Source organism: Cornus florida, unplaced genomic scaffold, assembly GCF_030987335.1.
Source record: "Cornus florida cultivar Cherokee Brave unplaced genomic scaffold, ASM3098733v1 CherokeeBrave_3.0.0_Hap2_Chr10, whole genome shotgun sequence".
In the NCBI taxonomy this organism is placed as follows: Eukaryota; Viridiplantae; Streptophyta; class Magnoliopsida; order Cornales; family Cornaceae; genus Cornus; species Cornus florida.
The window spans coordinates 36,977,202-37,004,933 of record NW_026775580.1 but is presented as its reverse complement, the minus strand read 5'-3'; the positions used below and the strand labels follow the sequence as shown (position 1 = coordinate 37,004,933).

The following is a 27,732-nucleotide window of genomic DNA, read 5'->3' as shown; positions in this document are numbered from 1 at the left end:
GCTATAGCTCTTGGGGTATGTGAGTTGCTATGGCTGAAAACCTTGATGACTTCCAATGTCGCTTCCATTCTCACTCTACTGCAACAACAAGTCTGCAATTAGCATAGCAACAAATCCTATTCAGTATAACAAGACTAAGCATATAGAGGTGAACCGTCACTTCATTCGAGAGAAGATCATCTCTGGTTAAATTTGCACTCCATTTGTCACAAGCTCTCAGCAGCTTGTAGACATTCTTACAAAGGGTGTCAGCAAAATTGTGTTTGAGAATGCATTGTCCAAGTTGGTTGTTTCAGATATCCACATACCAACTTGAGGGGGAGTGTTAGCATATATGATATCCACGATTTATGGAATGACTTACCATAATAGCAGAGTTTTGATTATGCTATAGAATATGCCATAGAATATGCTTTAGAATATGTTGTGATTTGATTTAGATTTGATTTAGTTTCCTTTCTTGTAATATGAGCATGTGCTCCTTTTATCTATAAATACTAGAGCTGTGAATGAGTGATTCATCTCATTTCAAGCCTTTACACAATTCTCTCATTTTTCTTCTTTTTATATTTCTACTACATGGAATATAGGGACCTTAATGGGAAGATGTAATGAACTTTTAGATACATTAAAAAGGAGAAAAATCAACATAGCTTGTCGTCAAGAGATCAAATGGAAAGGTGAAAAGGCTAAAGAAATTGGTGGAGGAAACTTTATTATTCAGGTGGAAAATATGATCATAGGAATGGGGTAGGCATAGAGGTTAATCATTATATAAGAGGTAACAATGCAAAAGTTAGAAGACAAGGAGATAGATTACTAACAATAAAAATTGTCCTGGTGAGAGCCTAACAAACCAGCATACCCTATTAGTATTAGACTTTGTTGATCAAAGGACTTTGAAGTCGAAAAGCATAAGTGGCCAACAAAACCATAAAGTGGAAAGAGTTGAAAGGAGATAAAAAGATGGCGTTTGGAGAGCAATTTGGACGAAGAAAACAATGGAATTGGAATGAAAATATAAATAATTTATGGTCTAAAATCGTATTAAGAAGGTAGCTTAGGAGACTCTAGGAGAGAAAAAAAAGTAAGAAATTTATTAAAAAGGGAATATGGTGGTGGAAGGGATACAACAAAATGTTCAAAATAAGAGAAAGAACTTTAAACAATGGCACCAAAAAAAACTAATAATAATAATAATAAAAAGGTGAAGCTAAAGTGTGTGTGAAAAATTGGGTGCAAGGAAGGTGACAAAGATATTTATAAATTAGCAAAAAGTAGAGATAGGTTGACTAGGGACATGGATTAAATTAGATGCATTAAGGATATGGATCAAAATATATTAGTTAAAGTGATGGACATATTAAATAGATAAAAAGAATATTTTCAACAAATCTTGAATGAGGAACATTCTAAAGAAGAAATTATATACGATGAACATAATATGGGATGATAAATAGGATCAGTAAGAGAGAAATAGAGGATGCACTTAAAAAGATGGGTAATAACAAAGCAGTGTACTTATCAAAAAAAATAAATAAATAACAAAGCAGTGGGACCTAACAACATACCAATAGAAGTTTGGAGAACTCTAAGTAATGTGGGAACAGAATTGCTAACACATTTATTCAATAAAATTTTAAAAGGAAGAATGGTACACAATGAATGGAGTAAAAGTACGATTGTCCCAATATAAAAAATAAAGGCCATATACAAAATTCTGGTAACTATCGAGGAATAAAATTAATGAGCCATACAATGAAATGAGGGAAAGGTTGTAGAACAAAGCGTAAGGAATGAAATTATAGTGTCCAAGAATCAATTTGGTTTTATGCCAGGAAGATCTACTATGGAGGCCATTTACTTACTTAGGCAGTTGCTAGAAGAAAAGAAGTAAGCAATCAGATTTGCACGTAGTTTAAACTTAGAGAAGGCATATGATAGAATTCCAATGTATGTAATTTGGTGGACCTTACATAGAAAATGAGTACCTTTAAATCTTATTAACATTATTAAGGATACGTAAGAGGGTACCAAGACTAGGGTCTGTACTTTTTGTGGAGAAACTAACAATTTCTCTACAAAACTGGGTTTACACCATGTTTCAGTATTTAGCCCATACTTATTTACACTAGTCTTAGATGAAATAACAAAAGATATACAAGAAGACATCCCATGGTGCATTTTGTTTGCGGATGACACAGTGTTTGTGGATACCTCTAAGAAAAACTTAAGTATAAAATTAGAAACGTGGCGAAATGCACTAGAAACAAAAGGTCTGAAAATAAGTAAGACTAAAATAGAATATGTCGAATTTAAATTTATACAAGAATCAGAAAGTAATAATATAACAATAGCAATTCAAGATCATAGGGTCACTAAAAATCACCATTTTCAACACTTCACTAATACAAGAAAATGGGAAAATAGATGATGATATTACTAGTAGGATTGGAGTTGGTTGGACTAAATGGAGACAAACTAGTGGTATTTTATGTAATAAAAAAGTACCAAATAGGTTACAAGAAAATTTTTATAGGACGGTCATTACGCCAGTTATATTATGTGGGGCCCGAGTGTTGGGTGTTCAAAAAGAAACAAGAATAATGCAGTCACATAACTAAAATAAGGATGTTGAGGTGGATGATAGGAGCGACTAGGAAAGATAGAGTTACTAATCAAAGCGTGAGGGAGATTCTAGGAATAGCGTCTATTATTGACAAAATAAGAAAAAATAGACTTAGGTGGTGCACCTGTTGGAAAGGGAAGAGTAGTTTGCATAGAAGGTAAAAGAAAGCGAGGATGGCCAACATGGATTAAAGTAGTTAAAATTAACTTTAAAACATTAAAAATTAGAGGAGACATGGTGTATAATAGAATAGAATGGACAGATGGCCGACACTGCTATGAGTCAAGGATGATGATATGAGTACAAATTACAATACTATTCTTCATTATGTACTTACCAAAAAAAAAAAAAAATACTATTCTTCACTATGCATTCATCAAGTATTGGCTATAAGGCTGCTTTTTTTTTTTTTTTCATTCATGCTTTTGAAAGTAAAATATATAACATACTCACTCTTTTAAGTTCTGATGCATTATTTCAGTTTCCTGCATAAACTAATATTCTATCCGAATTTGTGACCCTGTCCACAAATAGAGCCACTTATTAGTTGATCTCCCCACTGAAAGAAGTTGCAGCTGCCAATAACCTGTTGAATATGATAGCACTCAAGCTACAATACAGGTATAACGTGGCTGTGATTTTCACTCTCTTTTTTTTTTTTTTTTGATAGTAAACTAACCGATTCACTAGAAGGTGCTAAGCAGGGGTGAAAACCTTGTACACAAAGCAAAAACAGTTGTATCCTATGAAGATACAAAAGAACCCATGGTTGTGTGAAGTCCAAAATTTTTCCAATGGAAGAATTCACCTATTTTTTTAACCCAGCTAAGTAGCACTGCAAATATTTTCTTTCTAAATGAAGATTTATTGGAATTCATAAAAGTAAATAAAGAATCAAAGAATAAACATGAAATATGTGAATCACCTCGAGAACTCCTCCAGTTGAATACTTTAAGACACGAAGAAAAGCTTTAGTCCGCTTAGCTTTTTGTTTCGCTGCACAAACCACAGGCTGTTACCAAAAATCCCACTCTAATGGACAATAACTAAGGAGTCAGAAGAATCATCCAACAGAGTTGTGAAATTCAAATTTTATTTGATTCAATCAAACCAAAGGCTAATGTTTCTCCATCTCCAATATTTGATTGCACACAGCTACTACAGCACCTAAAGAGATAAGTAAGTAAATGAATCTCACAACACCAAACAACATGGAGGGGGTGGTCTTGTTAAGTTATATACTCAATTAGAATTGAGATTGTCTAATACCATTGACCCTAAATATAATTGAAGTGTAAAGCCCAACATCAGTAATAAACGTAATTTGACAGGACCGGGCCCTTTAAGGAGTCACAATATGACCCTTCACTCTCCCAGCGCAGGAAAAATCTCGTCGGCATTATAACAAAATCCTAATGTAGAGGTATACTATAGCTTACTGAATCATGACACTTCCATCAATTGATACAACCAAAAGGCATTAGGCTCTCATTGCAGAAATCCATAATGGGGAGTGACTTTCATATGTTACTGACCATAAAAACTGGGATTTCATGCCCCTTTTGGACAACCTTTTCCAACAATCAATTACCAGTGCTTTTTTGCAAATTTTTTTAATTTTTGATTTTTATTTTTTGTTTTAAAAAAAAACAAACAACCATTTTCCTCTACTCTTGCATAATCAACATTTGAAAGCGAACAGTGGTCACCAATTTCACTCATTGGAATCGTGCATTTCAATTTTTTGACTGTTCAGAAATCAATATAACCATTACTCAATATTAAAGTAACATCACTTTCCAAGAGCTTAATCTTCCCCGCGCTTTTCATGTGGAATGAATGAATTTCAGAACTTGTTATTCAAGATTTTACAAGAGATTATTGATTAGCGATGAGAACGAAGATTAACAATGCATATCAAACCGAAATTGTATATAGATAATCAAATGAAAAGGTTGTGTCACACAGATTACGAAAATTGTGAAATGTGTATTAAGAGAATGATAGAAAGAGAAATGGCGTACTGGAAATGGCGAGAACCCTAGCTTTGGCCATATGACCGCGGCTTAATTTGGCTGTCTTCCCCCAGATCCCGCGGCTCTTGGCGACGCGAATAGACATTACGATCCTCTGCTTGGTGCCTTCAATCGCGGCCTCACAGGCTCTACGAAGCTCTGAATCGTCTGCGCTCGATTTCGCCATTGTTGTCTCTCTCTCTCTGCGTTACTCGCAGAGGTCCAACTCTGAACAGAAATGTGATATTGATCAGTTCATAAGCGAGAAAAATATAGAGATTTTTTTTTTTTTTTTCAACAGAAATGTGTAACCGTCGTCGAAATTGCTGGGACGCGGGTCGTGTGACATGACCGTCTAATGTGGGTCCACAAAATCAAATGATTTTATTTTTTATTTTTTATTTTATTTTTTTAACATGGGTTATAATCGGCAATGCTGGTGTCCGACTCAGGTTGGTTGAAGTTCGCCGTGGTCCAATAGAATTGCAAAAACTGTCTAAAACTAATATAAAATTAAGTTGGGAATTGCCCATCTATTTTGCGAGTATAACCCATCTTTCTTTTTCTTTTTATTTATTTTCCTTCTCATCTCTTCTAGTTCGCCGCCTTCTTCTTTTTCCTCCTCCTCCTCCTCCCATCACCGACGACTAGACCACTGTGGCCGATGACAACCCAAATGCTCACTCTGGCCTTGCCAATGCTGAAGCTTCGACCTCTTGGATCGACCTCTGAAACCCTAATTACTTTATGTGTGTGTGTAGTCTGCGTGAATTAGGGCTAATGTTTGGTTTTTCAGATCAAGGATATGGCATTGAAGGCGTCAGGAGCGTACTGGCACTACAATCCGTCTACGAGGACGTTGATGCAGCAGCAACACAACAACTACACTGAGTCGGACTCGGCATCAATTGGCGTTGGAGAGGTTATGGCGGTCGTATCGTCGGACCGGAAGCTTGAACTCAAGCTTTACGAATCCCAGGCCTTGGGGAAAGAAATTGGAGGCGAGGCTAAAGAGGATTTTGAGAGGCAAGCGCACTCCGACGTCGGCGAGTGGGCGGCGAGCAAACTCGATCGTGTTCGTTGAATAAAAGAGCTTAAGGAGTGGGTCGCACAGGTGGAGCCAGGTTTCGGAGGTCGATCCAAGAGGTCGAAGCTTCAGCATCGGCAGGGCCAGAGTGAGTATTTAGGTTGTTATCGGCCACAGTTTGTCTGTTACAGGGAAGAGGAAGAAGGCGGCGGAGGCGGACTAGAAAAGATGAGAAGGAAAACATAAAAAGAAATGAAAAAAACATGGTTACACCCTTATATAGATGTGCAATGCCCAACTTAATTTTATATTTAGTTTTTGACACTTGTCACAATTCTATTGAGCCACATCACTGGATAGGATGAATTTCATCCAACTTGGGTTAGACACAAGCATTGTCCAGTTATAACCATGGATATTTGCGCCACCTCATCCAGTTTTAAACGATTATGGAACTGATTAAAATAATTTGGGGGGGAGAATGTCGCTCTGTACTGGCCTATTTATAATGATAAATTACAAATACTGTGTCGGGATGGGAAAAGGTCACTCCGTGCCCACGTGTTTATACTAATAAATTACAATTTTATTCTTATACTATATTTTATATTCAATACTATTAGTTATATATTAAGAACTTCTATATTATTTTGATATTTTTTGTAATGATCTTGATTTTTTCCTTTTTTCATTTTCTGGATTTTTTTGATTTTTTGGGATTATTTTGGATTTGTCTCGTTTTGCGTGTCGAACACCGTGAGGTGTGCCAGGTGTGTTCTGAAAGTTGGTTGGGGCATTTTCTTGAGCTCAGGACTCTTGGAAATACATTAGTTACTACTTCGGCATTTTTTCGTTTTTTGAACCTGAAGGTCCCAAGTGGGACTCGCTATCGGGATTGTCGTATACGGAGATTGTGTTTCGGGTCCATTGCATTTCATGCATATTTATTTTGTGTACAATTACTTAGTTATCTATTTATTATGTGGTCGTGATTTAGTTAGTGCATATGTATATATATTAATAATTAATGGTGGTAATAGTTTATCACATGGGGCCCACTTGTGACTTGATTTTTATAATGACCAAGGGGCCGGTCATTACATAACCATTATAGCTTCAATTCTCATGCCATTTTCTCTCTTCACTCTCAGTTTCTTTATTTTCTTTTTCTTCCCTTAAACAAACTCAGATCTAGAGTAAACCATTAAGAATTTGATCTTGTTATAAAAGGCAAAGTTGATGAGCGCATTGAGGGCTTCGTATTGATAGGAAGAAAACACCATTTGGAGCACTTGGGTGAACTCGAATTTGGGGTTGTTTGGGGGGTTTACTTGAATTGCTCTTCTATTTGAGGTAGGGGTGTTCTAATACACAATTTCTTTGATTTTAGTGAATTTTTCTCTTTAAATTGATTTTAAGTATGCTTTATTTGATTATTTTGCTCATGGGATTGAGGGTTTTATGCACCAATGTGATTTATGTGACTATTTGGCTGAAATTGTATGTTAATTGAAATGATGTGATGAAACATGCTAAACTGAAATTATTGTTTGCCTTGTATAATTATAAATGCTGAAATTTCTTTATGTCAAGACATGATGTAATTCGTTGTGAGTTTTTCTTTAAAGCATGCTATATTGTTGTGGTCGAATGTGAATTGTGGAAATGTATATATATTGTCATGGTTTTGTATGGTATGAAGTATTCACGCATTTCATTGGGAAAGAAAGGAAAAAGTTGTTTTTTTTAATTATTTTTTTAAAGAAGAGAAATTGATTTTTGGGGAAATGTTTTGAAATGGTTTGCGAAAACCCAGGCGCCGAGAAGTTGCCTAGTGGTCTGTGACGTTAATGTGGCCCAGAGGGAACTAAGGAGATATTCTAGCGTGGTTGAGCTACCTAGGCCTGAAATGACACCTTGGAGTTGCCATGTGGTCAGGGAAAACTAACCAATCCTTCTCTCGTGACACTATAGAGTTGCCATGGGTCAGATTGCATTAATGGTTTGGAATGGTGAAACGGAAATGTTTTGGAAATGGGGAGGGACATTGGCATGTCATTGTATTACATTGGCATGCATTGTATACATATAGTTGGATGACCTCTAGTGTTGTTGTTGTTGTTATGGTTATTGTGTTTTCCCCTATGGCATGATCCTGTATATCTTTACTTTATGCTTTGTGTGGATTCACAGGGTCATTAAAAGGTGTGTCTTAGGCACCTCCTATTGAGCCATTGTGCTTATCCATTTCTTTATTATTTTCAAGTCATGGGAAGGAAGTGGCGGACGACACTTCTTCATAAGTTTAGATGGGTTAGTGGACTATTTTGACATCTTTTGTGGCTGTGATCCCTTTTTTTTTTTTTTTTTTTTTTCTTTTTTTTTTTTTTTTTTTTTTTTGGTAAAAGCCTTGGGGTGGCCCGTATATTATGTATCGACATTAGAATTAACCATAATGCCCTTAGACGACCTTAGGTTCGGGTAAGGACCCGATTAGTGATTCGGATCCTCAGGTTCGGGTCGTTACATTTTCCTACAATAATATTAAGTCTCATGCTATATTTGGTTGGAGGAAATGATTGAGGAGGCATGAATGAGATTGGGGACAAAAGAGTTTTTCTAATTTTGGTTGGAAGTAAGGAACAAGAAGGAGGAAACAAGGAGGGATGAAGTTGCTTTTTATTTTTCTATCCGCCCAAAATTGGGGGAAGAGGAGAAAGAAAGAAGGAATAATTACTAATTTTCATTTTTAACCTTCCCAAAAAATTAGAATAGATATCTAATTTTTATAATTTTATATAATAAGGCCTTAGTAAAAAAAATATAAAACACTATTTCCCTTCCTTTCAACCAAAGAAAAAAAAAATGTCACACATCCATCATTTCTACTATCCATTCAATTCAACAAAAATAATAATAATAATAATAATAATAAAAAAAAATTGAGGGAGATACCTTCCCTTCCCTAGGGATGTAGCATCCATGCCTTCCCCTGTCCCTTCAATCCGTTCTTCTATCATTCCAACCAAATGGAGCATCAAGTTCAAATTGAGAAGTTAAATCTTATTTTTATTCGCATGAGACAAAAAAGATTATTACCATATTTGAAATTTTGTTTTCATTATTTACTTTTATTAAATTCGTAATAAAAGTACGAACAAAATTTTCAAAACCCATCCCCACCCCGCCCCGTTTAATAAACAGTTTTGGACAGGGATGGGGATAATTATTCTAAACGGAGATAAGGATGGGAATGTCGCTCCCCGCCCTAAACCTACCCATTGCCATCCCTACTTATAACTCCTGACGCTCTCTCTCCTCTTCTACTAATTTGAGAGAGAGAGAGAAAGAAAAGAAGAAAAGAAAAGACCTAAGTTACACAATCCTTCTAAAGGTGTGTCGCTCTTCATGCTCCAGGCGCAAATTAGCACTATGAGATCGAATTCTCTCATAATTTGCAAATTCAGTCAATTCACAAATTCAATTTGCCAATCTCAAATTAAAAACGATTTCTCACTTATTGTATTGTGGACAACTACATGTTCTGAGGACCTGTCCCCATTTTTCCTTTTTTCCATATATATATATATATATATTGACATTTTCAAGTTTCGAGTTAAGTGGGACCGGGCCGGGTCAAGTATTCTGGAATTATTCCTAACACTTTTTATTTATTTATGTGGGACACATTGGACTTATTTTCTTTATTTTGAGGCATTGGCATTATTATTTCTAAGATATTTTATTTTTGGGGCTTTTTTGCAATTTTATAAAATTTCGGGATCCACGGGAGACTTTTGGATTTCTGTATAGTTATACACACACACACACACATATTTGTGTGTTGAAGGAAAGAAACATCATATTTTTGTAGGGGTGGCAAAGTTTAACATAACCCGCTAATACGATTCGAATGCAACATGAGTTAAACAGGTTTGGCTTGACTTTAAATGGATTTGGGTTGTAAACAGGTTGACACGATGAACCCCTTTAGTTAATCGTGTCATATTTGGATTAAGGTGATTCAACCCGTGTAACCCGTTTATACCTATTTAACTATATGTGTCATAAACAAATTTATATTTAAGTTTTAAAATAACAATCAAAACTTGTTTCTTATAATTTACTCTTTTATAGACTATAGACAATTTAGTAATTTAGTTGGATTGAACTTATATTTTTTTAGTATTTATTGTTTGATTGAGTATTATTAATAATTTAAATAATATAATTTTTAATTTTTAGTAAATAGGTCGTTAAACGGGTTACACATTTAACCCATTTAATAAATAGGTTGTGTTAGTGTTAAAGGTTCCTGACACAAATATTAAACGGGTCGCGTTAGGGTTGAGCTATTTAGTAGAATATCTTTAGTTGTACATGACACAATTATGACCCGCGAACACGAATTGCCACCCTTAGATTTATGTCCTCCCTTTCCGACTCTCTCTTCTCTCCCTATTTTCTTTCTTTTTCTTTTTGTTCTACAAGCTTTATAGGCTTGATTTCATTGCCATTCCACTTAGATTCTCGAGTCTCCATAGAAAGGAGTTATGATGGTGACACCATTTGCTTTTTGTGACGGCCCAACTTTTTCAACCCGGTGCGTCAGTGATGAATCGAAAGTTGACCCGATAAAGGATCCGAAATGCGGAAGCGAAACCAAAAACAAGACCTGTAGAGATATCAATCATCCCTAAGACACCCAAATGACTTTCCATGAAGTCATGAAACTCAAAGAAATAACCAGAAGTGGAACTAGAATAAAAAGGTCAAATGATACCCTATGGCATCAATGACGACCAAAGGAATGTGATCTAGTTCAAACTAGACTACGTACACCATTAAATGGCTTAAATAAGATCGATAAGGTTATGTTGGAACAAACAAATAAAGCCAACTAGCCGAAACAACTGACCAAGCAAAACCCACAAAACAGCTCCATTTCGGTAGACCGAAATGGAGCTTCGGTCTGCCGAAATGGACCAGGAAGAGAAGCGAAATGAGCCTTCATTTCGGTCGACCGAAATGAGCCTTCATTTCGGTCGACCGAAAATGACACACCGGTTGACCGGTTTGTGGCTCGAAGTGAAAAATGGCTACTGGAATTGGACTTTTACTGTTCAATTGAAATTCAAAGGCCATCGGTTGACCGAAACAAGCCACTAATCGACCGAAACAGGTATTAAGCACCAAAACTGAAAGAAATTCCTAAGTCTCAAATGGATCCCCCATTGCATGATCAAAATGAATTGTATGCAAGTGTGTGATGATGTGGACATACACGTAAGTGTAAAATAACATTTTAAACATGTTGAAATGGCCTATGGCCTTATTATAATTCATTTACAACATTTGGCATGTCAAACCTCCAAGTTAGAAAAATTACATTTCATAGGCAAAACTTAAACATGCTAACATTTGCATGTGAACAAGAATGCTTCTAAAGAAACTTCAATTCTACAAATCACCAAAGCAAGTGCGAATCTCCAATCTTGTATCCTGTACCTGAAATATGCCCCAGTAACTTTGGGGTGAGCAACATAAATTTACTCGTAGGAAATGAGCATACATCAACCTAACGTTTTACAATTTTATCACCTTAAGGTGAAACATGCTAAAGGGGCTCATGCCACCTAACGTCTATGTCAAGATGAGACTCAGGGAGCATCCTAAGCTACCCTAGACCATTTCTAGCATCAATCACATCATCCATGCAATTCAAACCACATAGGAGCATGCTATACAAAGCAACATGATATAGATTCTCAAAGTTACCAACTTGAAATCTAAAGTGCGAAAACAACCAAAGTGGGTCATGCCACCTAACGTCTATGTTCCAAATGATTCTATAGGATCACTCCTAAGCTACATTTGAATAACAAAACACAATCACAATATCTATGTAATTTAACCAACATAGAAGCAAGCGATACCAGCAATAAGATATAGATTCTCAAAGTCATCAACTTGAAATCTAAAAATGCGAAATCAACTAAATATAGCAATTTAGTATAATTAGAATATCTAATGCCACACATCAAGACATAGATTCTCTAGGTTATCAACTAGAAATCTAAAAGTGTGAAATCAATTAGTGGAACACTTGACATCTAAGCTCGGAATTCTGTCGAGACCTCAACGGCTATTACGGGGACTAACCCGCTGGTAATACCACCCCTAGTGCGCACTATCTCGAAATAAATAAGTTAACAACTTATATATGTATAAAATGGTACACAAGACTACCTTCATGTACAAGTAGGTTGAAACCACACAATACATGCTCTAAATCCACAACTACTATAGGATGACAAATGTCGAATCTTCAGAGCGCGATTCGTTATGCGTTATAATAACATCACATGTTGAATCTTCAGTGTGCGATTCGTTACACGCTATAATAATATAATTCAATATTGAAAGCATAACTTATAAACTCATTACAAGTCTAAAATCATGCTTCAAACTTACTGCCAATGTTATATACATGATTAAATCTTCAACGCAATAGAGACGGAAATTAATTACATAACCAAATTAATTTCTGTAAGTTTCAAGTCTCGATTTAATGATCCCTAATTAACACATATTATACAACATAGAATGGTCATTACATATACCATATGAAAAACTTAATTAGGTCATTAAAACAATATGATGGAATTTAATTAAAACAAGATAATTAAATTCATAGATTCTAAAACAACATTGAATGGTCCCAATTAAACATATGCTAGTGTACAAGTCCTAGTCATCACAAATATTAAGTTAAAAACTTAATTAAGCCAATGGAACCTTTAAATAGACTTTAATTAATCATTTTAATTAAAATCTTTATATTTTCATATTTAACCAAATGCTCTCAAATTCAAGTATGTTAAACAACATACCAAGACTTAATTTAAAAGCATGTTACAAGTTAATTTCATGCAAGGTACGTCCATGATAATTAAACTTTCACAAAAGATAATTATTAAATAAAAAGTGTAATTCTTATTCAAATAATTCCAATTTAATATATGTTAACAAACATATCAAAACTTAATTTTCTAACATGTCACAATTTATTTCTAATTCATATAACATCATGAGAATTAAATCTTACCCATAGAAATTAATTAAATTAAATTTTAGATTTTGAACAAAAGCATGCATACAAGTTTTATAATCATGGAAAACACTCCATACAACACATATAAAATCCTAAAACACCTCCTACCTCAATTTGAGATGAAAATCTCAAAAGCCCACAAAAAAAAAAAAAAAAAAAGTGCTCCAAATCCGACGATACCGAAGGGTTTTGTCGAGGACAACATGATCTACATGAACCCCCAAGAAGCTCCATCAAAATCACAACTTGAATTCAAAACCAAACTCGAAATTTGGTCAGAAATGGGTTCTAATAAGGGTGAAAGATGCGTATCGCCAAGACGAGCAATAAACACAAAGACCCTATTATGTTTTGACAAAGGAATGAAGCTCAAAAGAGGAAAGAGAAGGTGGCAGCCTCCCTTGGGCTAGCATGGGAGCTACTGGTTGTGCAAGGAGAGTGGGGAAGATGAAAAATGAAATATCTCATCCCTTTTTTGTAGAAATCTCAAAAAGTGCCCCGAACGGGCCCCTCCAGGTCCGAAAAAGTGAAATTTGAGTAGACGGACTCAAATGGCAAAACCTTATGAATGAAAAAGATTCAAAATGAGAATAGATGAACAACGGAAGAAACGACGTCAAAAATTGAGTCTTGACCAGAAAGTTATGCCCCAAACAAGTTCGGCGGCAATAGGGGCTAGAAACCTTGAAACTGGAAAACAACGACCAGGAGGAATTTCTATGAGTACATGACCCGACGAAAAGTAAAAATGAATCCCTTACGAGGATCCAGGCTCAAAACAAGGCATTTAGCAATAACTTTCATTAATTGCACAATGGCCCATCCAAAAAGTGAAAACTGCACTAATGGCCCAGAATGAAAATATCTTCCAAAAACATTTTCTTAAAAACCCCTAAAATAAAATATCTTCAAAAGATATTTACGAAAAACACACCAAGAAAAGAAAAAGATTCTGAAAAATTATGCATCCATGCCCCTATGGACACCGGGAACAACCAGAGTACTTTCTTACAAAAGTAAAGATACGTATTTCGTGAAAACCACTTAGAATGAAGATACATGAAGTCAAAAACTAACTCCGAACGTAAGAAGTGTGGCTTTGCAAACAAAATGACAAACGGGGAAAAGACAAAATAGGGAAAAAGACGAAATAGCGAAAAGGACGAAAAATGAATAGTGTCGAAAAATGAAAAATGTGGAAATGACTTGGCCCTCAAAGGATGTTGTCAATCCAAAGAAAAGAGTCTCAGAAATCACCCAAGAGCACTCGAGACGACACTAAGTGACGAGGAACTGAACTCAGAAAGGAAAAGATCAACGGAAAAAAAATATCCGTGAAAATCTGAGAAAGGGAAAGGAATGGAAATGACCGGGTCATTACAACCTTCCCACCTTAAAGGGATTTCGTCCCCAAAATCCAGCCCCAAACAAAACAAAAGGCGAAACCAGAATAACTACGGAGTACATCTCCGAGTACCCCACACAACACGCCACACCAGCGACCTCAAAGCTGAAAGGAACACATAAACTAGTGTCATCTGCACCCACGTGCTTATGACAAGACAACCTCTCAAAAGAAAAGTGACCACATGGCCACACGACAAGTCAGAACTCACACATTGAACCCAAGGCCAGACAAAGGAATGGAAAACAACAACCGTAACCATCCCTCCCGCTGAACTATCATACCAATTCAAAAACAACCACCAAAGGAACTCCAAGATAACCACATATCAAATCAGGGTACAGAACAAAGATGACATGGCAGTACGAATAACGACTAGAACCCGCCCACGGCGTACTTAAATGTGCGGTAGCAAAGACAGTGCATAACGCCTGCCCACACTTACTCGTCAGTAAAGTAGCATCGATGGCAACTAGCACTCGCCCACAATACACAACTTTGTACGGTAGCATGACAGTATAAAGTACTAGTTCATAACCTGCCCCCCACTAGGTCTACCCATGAAACTCTCGATTCAAATGACATCAATGTCGTAAAATGATCATGGCCAAAGGCAATATGGGAACTAAGCATCTGTGAGAGTTGAAATATGGTCCAAGGACGTTCCGGACCATCCCGATTAATCCTAAACTCTAACAACAATGTCATAGGCACCATTATGCTTAAGGCCCCAAATCCTCAATACAGCAAAACCAACATCTCTAATGTCTCAAAATGCTACTACCAACAACATCGATCGAGAATCCAAAACTTGAAAAGCAAATCAAAACCTCAAAAAATTAAAACGAACCTCACCACAAGACATTTCATCGAAAGTCCTACATTTCTCCCTGAAACAAATCAACTACAAGACCAATCACCATGATCAAACATCAGATCCACATCCCTATCATGGATAACTAAATCCTTAAAATACAAGTCCACTAAGTGGCGCACATATCAAAATGTCAACAACCAAGGTTACAAAGTGAATCTCTCAAAACCGTGCTCGGCAACACCAAGCTAAATCAAAATCCCTCAATTTCAATCTAAGAACAATCACTGGAACTATAATTCCTCAAGACCACGCCTAGTCATAACTAGGACGAGAAAACTTCGTAAACAAGTCATATCCAATAGCGATCCTCCAAAACTCCTCCTAAGAGTCAAACACATCTAGGTCTCCAAAACGAAAACAAGTCTTTAAAAGACATTCCCAAAAGAGCATCGAACTTATCTCACGAATCAAATAAATCCTTAACGATACGGACACAAGTCCCCGTAAAATGATCTCACACCAACCCACTTACTCTAAGCACCACAACCCATCAACAACTACGGCAAAAACTCCCCAAGGGAAGACACGAAGGAAAAGAAACCACCAGTCCTAAGAAGGACAACACCAAGACTTCATCTCTGAAGTGAAAGACAACAATGTCAAAGACTTCACCCCCTACATGGAAGTAAGTCGACCAAAATCCACCAAATCCTCACTTAGGACTCAAGACAACGATAGTGGTCCTTACGGACTAACCAACCCTAAAGCTGTGCACAACGTAACGAAGAGAAGAGACTCACTCCTTGTGAAGCCCCTTACTCAAACCAAGAAAAGGGGAGAAACCCTATTCCCTCCCACAAGTGTCAACACGAAAAATGAGAAATGGGAGCATTCTTCCCACCTTAAAGAAGTGGGTAGCTCAAGATAAAACAAGTGTGACAACTCCTCTACAAGGAATCTCACAACGAAACCCTTACGGAAACCCACATACACACTACGTGCGACCGAGGGGGAAACAAAAGGGAAAAACTGAACATGGAAGTCATGCAAATAACAAGGAAATGCAACTACCAAGAAAGTAAATCTACTCATATAGATAAAATTAAGGGTACATGCGGCACGTCTCCATGTAAGCACAAAATCATGTCACTAAAATACAGTAACAATATGGCATCTCTAAGCATATAAGGAATGCATGCTAATGTCACGCAACGAGAAAGCAAATGTGGACATACCTGCACCTACTCATGCATCGCAATATCATATATCAAACTACTAACATGGTAGTAAACGAAACTGCAGAAAATAAAAATGATGCAACAATGAACCCTATGAACATCGTGTCCTAGAGTGTCTAGGTGAAAGGAAGGACCAGTCCTAGCCATAAATTGACTCCAAAAACCAATGCGACAACAACCTATCTTAAAACAAATGTGAGCCCTTATCACAATGGTAAGACTCTAACAATCCATCTCCGAATCTAAAGGTGACACTACAAGTAATACTAATAGTGCAATGCTCTTTCTACCCAAAGCATCAATTAATCGACTTGATCCCAAAAGCGTCATCATGTAAGGAGAACTCAAAGAAATGGTAACTATAACCGTATTAACAACAACCAAATCAATCATTATGACTGACCCCCAAAACAACCATCATCATCATCGATCATAAGGACAACGCCGATCAAAACAAAACCAACACTGATTCCATCCGAATTGCACTTGTAGCTAGCCAGTACGGTAGCATGACAGTGCCATGCACCTGCCCACAATGTACCCGCCCACGAAAATTGCAATCCCAGAGGAATCATCCCAAACAATCAAGGATCTTAAGAGGCCTATAACCTCATCATGGCTCAAAACCAACAAATCCGGCACTATGGCAACGCCAAATGACTCACCTCACGAGAGCCTAAACAAAAGGTGTCTCACCACCTACACTACCATAAAACCATGTGGACAATCACCAACAACCTCAAGGAAGAGTGCCTAAACAAAACCAAACACATCAACCATCGTACTAAGTGAAAACTCACCAAACGACTCAATCTCAACTCAAATATCCTATTACTAATCCCAAGTCTTGCCAAATATGCAAAACAATCATGCATATACAAATCAGATCTAGCATACATCATATGTCATGCTCTTTACATAGAATTTAAATCATGCTAAACAAACGGCATACCATACGTAACACATAAGCACATAAACATGTTATCAGACCAAACCATGTTATCATGAAGCATATAAATACATAGAGCATGGCAACACAAGCATGATATGCACCCAAAACCCATCGTCCTAAGGTTTTTGAACCGAGGAGCTCTGATACCACTTATGACGGCCCAAGTTTTTCAACCCGGTATATCAGTGATGAACCGAAAGTTGACCTGATAAAGGATCTGAAATGCAGAAGCGAAACCAAAAACAAGACCTATAGAGAAATCAATTATCCCTAAGACACCCAAATGACTTTCCATGAAGTTATGAAACTCAAAGAAATAACCAGAAGCGGAATTAGAATAAAAAGGTCAAATGATACCCTATGGCACCAATGACGACCAAAGGAATATGATCTAGTTCAAACTAGACTACGTACACCATTAAATGGCTTAAACGAGATCGACAAGGTTATGTTGGAATAAACAAATAAAGCCAACCAGCTGAAACAATTGACCAAGCAAAACCCACAAAACAGCTCCATTTCGGTCGACCGAAATGGAGCTTCGGTCTGCCGAAATGGACCAGGAAGAGAAGAGAAATGAGCCTTCATTTCGGTCAACTGAAATGACAAACCGGTCGACATGTTTGTGGCTCGAAGTGAAAAATGGCTACTGGAATTGGACTTTTACTATTCAATTGAAATTCAAAGGCCATCGGTCGACCGAAACAAGCCACTGGTCGATCGAAACAGGTAGAAATGTAAAGAATGAACCTGTTAAGCACCAAAACTGAAAAGAAATTCCTAAGTCTCAAATGGATCCCCCATTGCATGATCAAAATGAATTGTATGCAAGTGTGTGATGATGTGGACATACACGTAAGTGTAAAATAACATTTTAAACATGTTGAAATGGCCTATGGCCTTATTATAATTCATTTACAACATTTGGCATGTCAAACCTCCAAGTTAGAAAAATTACATTTTATAGGCAAAACTTAAACATGCTAACATTTGCATGTGAACAAGAATGCTTCTAAAGAAACTTCAATTCTATAAATCACCAAAGCAAGTGCGAATCTCCAATCTTGTATCCTGTACCTGAAATATGCCCCAGTAACTTTGGGGTGAGCAACATAAAGCTACTCGTAGGAAATGAGCATACATCGACCTAACGTTTTACAATTTTATCACCTTAAGGTGAAACATGCTAAAGGGGCTCATGCCACCTAATGTCTATGTCAAGATGAGATTCAGGGAGCATCCTAAGCTACCCTAGATCATTTCTAGCATCAATCACATCATCCATGCAATTCAAACCACATAGGAGTATGCTATACAAAGCAATATGATATAGATTCTCAAAGTTACCAACTTGAAATCTAAAGTGCGAAAATAACCAAAGTGGGTCATGCCACCTAACGTCTATGTTCCAAATGACTCTATAGGATCACTCCTAAGCTACATTTGAACAACAAAACACAATCACAATATCTATGCAATTTAACCAATATAGAAGCATGCTATACCAAACAATAAGATATAGATTCTCAAAGTCATCAACTTGAAATCTAAAAGTGCGAAATCAACTAAATATAGCAATTTAGTATAATTAGAATATCTAATACCACACATCAAGACATAGATTCTCTAGGTTATCAACTAGAAATCTAAAAGTGCGAAATCAATTAGTGGAACACTTGGACATCTAAGCTCGGAATTCTGCTGAGACCTCAACGGCTATTCTGGGGACTAACCCGCTGGTAATACCACCCCTAGTACGCACTATCTCGACGGGGAGAACTCATACCTCCCGCACTAGAGCCAAACTCTAGCCATGTCATAGTAACCATGTCCCAAGTGACTCCAAAATAAATAAGTTAACAACTTATATATGTATAAAATGGTACACAAGACTACCTTCATGCACAATTAGGTTGAAACCACACAATACATGCTCTAAATCCACAACTACTATAGGATGAAAAACGTCGAATCTTCAGAGCGCGATTCATTACGCGCTATAATAACATCACATATTGAATCTTCAGTGTGCGATTCGTTACACGCTATAACAATATAATTCAATATTGAAAGCATAACTTATGAATCCATTACAAGTCTAAAATCATGCTTCAAACATACTACTACTGTTATATACATGATTAAATCTTCAACACAATAGAGACGGAAATTAATTACACAACTTAATTAATTTTTGTAAGTTTCAAGTCTCGATTTAATGATCCCTAATTAACATATGTTAGACAATATAGCATGGTCATTACATATACCACATGGAAAACTTAATTAGGTCATTAAAACAATATGATGGAATTTAATTAAAAAAGATAATTAAATTCCTAGATTCTAAAACAATATCGAATGGTCCCAATTTAACATATGCTAGTGTACAAGTCCTAGTCATCACAAATATTAAGTTAAAAACTTAATTAAGCCAACAGAACCTTTTAATAGATTTTAATTAATCATTTTAATTAAAATCTCTAGATTTTCATACTTAACCAAACGCTCTCAAATTTAAGTATGTTAAACCAACATGCCAAGACTTAATTTAAAAGCATGCTACAAGTTAATTTCATGCAAGATATGTCTATGATAATTAAACTTTCACAAAAGATAATTATTAAATAAAAAGTGCAATTCTTATTCAAATAATTCCAATTTAATATATGTTAACTGATGAGTACTGAAAAGTGCGTATTTAAACCCCTTAAGTTTAGGCATTCTAGTACCTTTATCTATCTTACTTTACCGTTTTAGATTAATTTCGTATTATTTCCATTTTCAGGCACTTATCCTGAAAATAAGCTAACTCAGCCAAATAAGAGCTTAATTGAAACAATTCTGGGATTGAACAAAGAAAGGAGCAAAGTGGAGGAAGAAAGAAGCAAAATGAAGCAAAGCAGCAAGTTCGATCGATCTAAGTCCAAGGTTCAATCAATCGAATATTGATCGATCTCAGCACTTCAAAATAGATCCAAGCCTTGACCCAAAGCACTTAAGTCTAAAAGTTCGATCGATCCAACATCATTCTTCAATCTATCGAACACCTTTGTCCTTATCCAAATGATTGATCCTATCCACGGCTATACCACCCACCAACCACTTTTGTCCTTTTCCCATAAATATCTCCCATAAATATCTCGGATTTGTCTTTTTCCAAAAACCTCAGCCAGTTGGATCGATCCAGCCTAAATTCGATCGATCTCACTTACTTTCTATCGATCTCACTTCCTTTCGATCGATCGAACTTCCTCCAGTGTGAAAAAGTTAAAATTTCATCCCATTGAAAGTTGTCCTTTATCCAATCATTAGGGAATATTGTGTGCACGACCCCAGCTCATTTTGGGTGTCATTTTGACCTACCTATATAAGGATAAGGATTGAGTTTTCAAAAAGGAGCCAACATTATTTTTGATATCATCTATTGGAGAGGAAGTTTAGAGAAAGAGGGGGCTAGAGACACCATTGGAGATCTTTATCAACAAGGAGCAAACCTCTTCCATGGAGTTAGCCCTTGAGGGTTGGAGCATCATCACCATGAGTGGCTAGACATCCTCTTGGGGCTAGAGTTAGCCCCAAACATGTTTTCTATATCTTAATCTTGTGTATTATTGAGGGATTAGTGTTGTAATTGATATTTTGACACTTTGATGTATATAGATCTTGTTTATTCAATGATTTATGTGGTTTAATACTTTCAATTTATCATTTCATTCTATCCATATGTCTATGTATGCTAGAATTGATGTTCATGTTCTTGTCTTTAGATTTTGTGTTATTGATGCATGTCTATGTGTATTGATGCCATAGATCTAGAGGTTGTCAAAACATAGTACTTAAAGGAATGCTTTTGTGATTCTCTTGATGGTTCATGCTTACCTCTTGATGGATTGTGCCTCTCCCCTAGTTTATTTTCATGCTAGTAGTGTAGATGTAGTGTAGTGTTAAATGGGAGGACAATCTATGCTTGTTGTTTGATGATCCAAGCTTGTGAATGCAATTAGCATATGTCTCTATCCTTGTGTTGTATTTGGATTATGAGCTTAATGAAATGATTAATAACTTGTTTTGATTTATTGTGCCTTTAACATGTTGTTTAGACAATATATGCTTCATAGCTTAGATATATTGTGCCTTTCACATGATGTTTAGACAATGCATGCTTAACTAGTCATCCTTACTTATTGAATCAACCAAATACATACACACCACTATTGCAACCCACTATTTGCCTTTATTAATCACTTGTCAATGATATAGAAATGCATTGCTTGGTGGTGATCTCTAAACCTCAAGATCTCTCTCTCCCTTACTCTCTTTAGCATTGCATTCTTACTTAATTTAATTTAGTTTCTCTCTAGTTTAAACAACCAACCAATCACTTGTTTGATCACTCGACCTATTGACCCTAATAGCGATTCCACATTCAAGTACGACTCCAATCCCTTGGGACGATCCCTACTCACCCTAGCTATATTTATAGTGAAAGGTAGTAGTGGCTTTTACAAATTTAAAACTTGGCCCTCGCCTAAATTGATTGCTTCTCCAAGCTTGTGATCACTGCGACCTACAATATAAGGACCAACAAGTTTTTGGCGCCGTTGCCGGGGATTAGGCAACGTTGTATTTGTGGAATTCATTAGGAATTAGTATTCTTTTGATCGTGTCTTTTCTTTACTTTGATTTCACTTTTTTTTTGGTTACTTATTGTGTTTGTTTTCGCTTGACTAGGTGTATTGTTGGAAAGCAGCCAAGCAAATGAGCATCCAAGCTAAGGAGCAAAGCAAAGCAAAGCAAAATAAGGGAAAAAGCTAAAAATTCTAAAAAAAAAATTGCTAAGCTAAGCTAAATTTGGAGTTGAAGTGCTATAGGACCTTTGTGAGACTTTCTTGACTCAATCTCGCTAGTTAAATTGTGAGCCCGCGTGGAGGCATTTTTCTTGTCATTGCATTATTATTGTTTCAAACATGGGAATTGTGTTTGTGGAGGAAGTTTAATTGTATTGTTGTGAAGGCAAAGTATTTGTTCATTTGTCGTGCTTGCTTATTTGTTATTGTGTATGCATGGTCGTCGTTCATTGAGACCAACTCTTGTCCCTTTTAATTTGCATCTCGAATCCATCGTTAGAAATCCTAGGGGAAGGGGAAGTTCAAATAGAACCCGCCTATCAATGGATGACCATAATGATGATCATGTTGAGGACCTTGGTCATATAGACCAACAAGGCATCCTTCATCCAAATGTGCACAATGAGAACATTCAAGTACCATTAGGCATGCCTAGGCCATGCATTCACCCACCACCACAACAATAAGGCCAAGTTCCATTCGGAATGCCAAGGCCCATGTATGCTCCATAACCTCCCATTGTCAATTGAGGAATTCAAAATCAAGTTGTTCATGTTGCACCTCAAGTTGCTAACCCACCACTTGCTTTGAGAGACCATTATGTGCCAAATGAATATAATGCACCCATATGCATTCAATTGCCACCATTTCGAGCACACCATTATGAAATTAAAGCACAAACCATTCAAATGCTTCCTAACTTTCATGGACTTCCAAGTGAAGAACCCTATAAGCATTTGGATGAGTTTCTTGAAGTATGTTCCACCGTAAAATATACGAACATGCCGGAAGAAGTCTTAAGGCTTAACTTTTTCCATTCACCCTTAAGGACAAGGCAAAATATTGGTTTAACAATCTTAGGCCTTTTTCAATCACTTCTTGGGTAGAAATGCAACAAGAGTTTTTGAAGAAGTACTATCCGGTTTCTAAGACCAATGCTATGAGGTCCTCAATTCGAGAATTTACACATGGCGATGGGGAGACATTCCATGAGGCATGGAAACGTTTAAATGAATTGCTAAGGAAGTGTCCACACCATGACATGCCCAAATGGCAATTGGTTCAATATTTTTTTGAAAGCTTATCGGATAATTATAAGGGCATGGTTGATGCTTCTATGGGTGGCTCTTACATTGATAGGCATGAGGATGACGTATGATGTCTCTATGAAAGCATGAGTGAAAATTCATTGCATAGAATATTGTCATCAAAGAATGGTAGAAATACATAAGGTAGGAAGAGTGTTGGCTTACATCAAGTCGACATTCAAATGAAATAGCCGCCGAAATGAAGTCTTTGTCTCAAAGGTTTGATCAATTTTTGATTAACCAAAACTCGGCGAACCAAGTAACTTCCTTCCCTAACCATTCTCATCGTGCATCAAATAAAACATGTATGACTTGTTCTAGTGTTCTTCATTCTACTTCTCAGTGTCCTCATGGACAAATGCAAAGTGAACCTAATGAACAAGTCAATGCGGCTTTTGTGAACCAAGGGAACAATCCTTATAGTACTCATTACAATCCAAGTTAGAGAAATCATCCGAACTTCGCATGGAAAAACCAAGGGGAAGGCTCAAACCCTCCCCAAAGCGGTTTTTAAGGGAAATACATTCCACCTCCACGTCAAAATCAAGGATCCCAAGGTTATAGGCCATACCAATCACAAGGGAATCAATTCTCTAATTATCATTTTCCCAACCAATCATATTCCCAAGGTAATTCTTGAAGTCCTGCTTTTGAAGAGAAAGTTTTAAATGCTTTGGGCACTTTAGAGGCTAACACACAATTGCTTCATTCTCACTCTCAATCTATTGCAAAGCTAGAAACCCAAGTAGGGCAAATAGCTAGCACTCTTAATGCTAGAGAGAAGGGAAAGATGCCTATTAATGCCCCGCCTAAGCAATAATGTGTTGTGGAAACCCAATCCTCATCGGAGGGGTGTACCATAGAACATGTTAATGTGGTGACCACCTTGCGGAGTAGTAGAGTTATAGATAATCAAATAGAAATGACCAATGAAGAGAGTGAACCGGTGCAACCACAAGTTGTCACTCGTCCCGTTTCACATTCTATTCCTCCTTCATTGCATGTGCATGATCTTATAAATAAGAAAGCTGAAAATGTGATTTGAAAAGCGATCTTGAAAATGATCCATTGAAGAAAGTTTTGAAAAATGATGTTGAGAAAATTTTGTTGAAAAGTGAATTGAAACCTAATTTGAAAACTTCTTGTGTTGAAGAGGCTTTAAAAGAAATTTCTCAAAATGTTTTCGAGCCAAGAGCTCCATTTCCGAACGCCTTGAAAGGGTCCATTTCAAAAGAAAAACAAAAAGTCAAGACCAATGAGATTTTGGAAATGTTTAGGCAAGTAAAAGTTAATCTTCCACTTTTGGATGCAATCAAGCAAATTCCGACTTATGCCAAGTTTTTAAAAGATCTTTGCACCCAAAAGCGAAAGAACAAAAGCCAAGCACCAAAAAAGGTGGTTTTGACCGAGCAAGTAAGCTCAATTTTGTAACATAACACTCTTTCAAAGTTTAAGGACCCTGGTTCACCCACTACATCATGCATCATTGGTGAACATATCATTAATCGGGCACTTCTTGACTTGGGAGCAAGTGTTAACCTTTTTCCTTACTCAGTTTATGTCAAGCTAGGCTTAAGTGAATTGAAACCAACGTCGATAGTTTTATAACTTGCCGACCGATCCATTAAAAAGCCTAGAGGTGTCATTGAAGATGTTTTGGTTAAGATTGATAAATTCTTCTTTCCCTTTGATTTCGTTGTCATAGACACGGAACCGATTTCCAATCCTAAGAGCCAAATTCCCGTTATCCTTGGCCGTCCTTTCTTGGCAACCGCTAATGCCAACATAAATTATAGGACGGGGATAATGAAGATTTCATTTGACCACATGAAGGTGAAGTTGAATATCTTTAATCCCACACCCAATTCATTTGACAAATATGAAGGAGAGGTCAATGTTGTAGAAAAGTGTCATGATCTTCAATGTCAAGGAAATGAACTTTTATGTAAAACCAAAACTTCCAAAGAATCATCTTCAACCTTGCATTCTCAAAGTGTTGTTTCAAATTCTTGCTTTGAAAGGGCATGGAAGCCCAAAAGTTTTGATGGCATAGACAAAGGATCAAAAGCCTCTTTTGAGCTTGATCCAACAAGTTCTTCAAAGAACCATTTGTTGGGTAGAGTTTAAAGCATCCATCACCCCAACAAGGAGGGGATGCATTATAAAATCTTTGATCTGGGCTAAAGGAGCCCAATGTCTTGCTAGAGACGTTAAAGACTAGCAAAAGGTATTCGTAGGGTGTCAAAACCCTATTCCTCCCCCATTTCTATTTTCATTTCATTTCTTGCGAAGTCTAGATACTTGTTTTTGGTTCATATGCATTTCAAGGAACTTTGGTGAGGATTGCATAAGCTTTCATGTCATTTTTGAGCATTCTGCATAAGTTCGATCGATCTTATACCTGAGTTCGATCGATCGAACTTCCATCTGAATCCAACACTTAGAAAATTTTTAAGCCTGCATCCAAATAGGCTCTCTGTCCCATCGATCCAAGAAAAATCTGCGATCTTAGTTCTCAGTTGGATCGATCATAGGACCTTTAATCGATCCAACTATCCTGTTCGATCGATCTTGAGTGTTGACACTTAGAATATTTTTGAGCCTGCAGAACCTGCATCCAAATCACCTCTCTGTACCATCGTTCGAACTAATTCTCAGATCGATCAAGAGACATTCGATCGATCCAACTTCTAAGTTCGATCAATCTCATGTTCCAACACTAAGCCAAATTTTTGAACCAAAAACCTGCATATTTTTGCTCTCTATATGATTGATCGAACTTTTGTTTCGATCAATCACAAATCTTCATTTCATTGTTTTAACTTTAGTTTGACTTTTCAACTTTTCAAAAATCCAAAAATATTTTCATTTTTATTTTATTCTATTTTCACTCTCATTTTATTTTGTTTCAATTTTCAACAAGTTTTCAAAAATTAAAAAATATTTTAATTTATTTAGTTTTTAATTAATTATTTAATTTAAAATATATATAAACACACACACACACACACACACACACACACACACACACACACACACATATATATATTTTCAAAGCAAATCAAAAATATTTTGTTTTACTTTATTTTTCAATTTTTAATTTTATTTTTGCAAATTTAAAAAAAAAAAAAAAAAATCCAAAAATACTTTGAAAGGAGTTCATCAAAGTTCGATCGATCACAACTCAACTTCGATCGATCGAACTAATCGGGAAATGTTTTTAAAAAAAGATCCAATGGTCTTGAGATCGATCATTTGGATCGATCTCAACACATCAAACCCTAGCCTCTCATTCCAGTCTACTGCAAATCATCCCCCCTAGCTCATATCTTCCATCTCCGGCAAGATCTCCGGCGAGAACCAAGCTTCCCTCTCTCTCTCTCATCTCGGTTTCATCCCTCCCTCTTTGCATCCACATCTCCCTTCGATTTGGGTGAGATCCGAGACCTCACTAGTCGATTCAAGCTTCAATCTCATGCATACATGGTTTATATGTTTGATTCATGCTTTATATATGATTGAACCTCCATTGTTGATGCTTGAAATATGTATATATATATATGTATATCGTTGTATATATTTTTGATATTTTTGTTTGATTTGGGAGTATGGGCCATGTTTGGGTGATGGGAGTTGTTGATTTGATATGTTGTAGGGCCCACGAACATGTTCATGTGGGCCCCGTTCTTCAAAAGTCACAGATCTGTGACTGTTAGGTTTCATCGTTGCACTGTTTGATCGATCGAACAAATTTATGATCGATCGAAAATTTGCGATCGATCCAACTCAACCTTTGATCGATCCAACTTTTGTGATCGATCTCATTTCTTTTTATGATCGATCGAATTTCATAGATCTCATATACACACTCCATTCATCTTATCTTATGTTCATGCTACCTTATATATGCCCAATATCTGTGATATTCCACATTGGATGCATTTCATACTCACATTGTTTGGCATGTTTCATATTCTGCCACTTGCATAGAATCATGCGATATCTTGTTTTGTCTATCTTATCTGACATACATGTTTCTATATTATGCCTTATATTCTATATATGCTGGCACTAACTCTTGAAATTCTATTTACAGACTATGGCTCGCGTCAAGACTGTAGCACGTAGACACCGTTACGGCACCGGACGTCGACTTGACTACTGGGCCAGTCCATCTCATGTCCGGGATCCTAACCCCGAGCACACACAGAGGAGAGTCCGACAGCGAACAGAGGAGACTGCGCAGCCCTCCCATACATAGGAGCCATTACACCCTACTCCACCCCAGTCGCCAGCTCGTCCAGCATTCACTCCATCACCATCTCCACCGCATAGAGGCGCTGAGCAGCCAGCTCAGCCGGTTCCACTTGTTCAGCCAGCTCCTTTACAGCGTGATAGACTCGCGCCTCGATATGCACACATGACTATCGACCACGAGTCAGCATTCGACACCGTATTCTTCTCCAGATCGGTGCTGACTCGATTTGCCTACCAGGACATCATTTAGCGGGGCCTCTCAGCTATTCTTGCCCCAGTCACAGAGCCGATCTACCCGCGACTAGTACGGTTGTTCTACCAGAACCTCCGACCGTCGCCG

General features: G+C 36.9%; 1 protein-coding gene across 1 annotated transcript in view; it reads right to left on the bottom strand.

Moving 5' to 3' along the window:
- LOC132279460 (exocyst complex component SEC3A-like) overlaps window positions 1–5,929 on the bottom strand; it is a 38,985-nt gene extending 33,056 nt beyond the window's left edge. Inside the window, exons 1-2 of the mRNA XM_059781442.1 lie at window positions 4,654–5,929; window positions 3,555–3,625 (exon numbers count right to left, since the gene is read on the bottom strand). Of these exons, the coding sequence (XP_059637425.1) occupies window positions 3,555–3,625; window positions 4,654–4,831 (249 nt within the window). The 5' untranslated portion in view covers window positions 4,832–5,929. The remainder of the gene's footprint in view (window positions 1–3,554; window positions 3,626–4,653) is intronic.
- Between the last annotated feature and the right edge of the window lie 21,803 nt (window positions 5,930–27,732).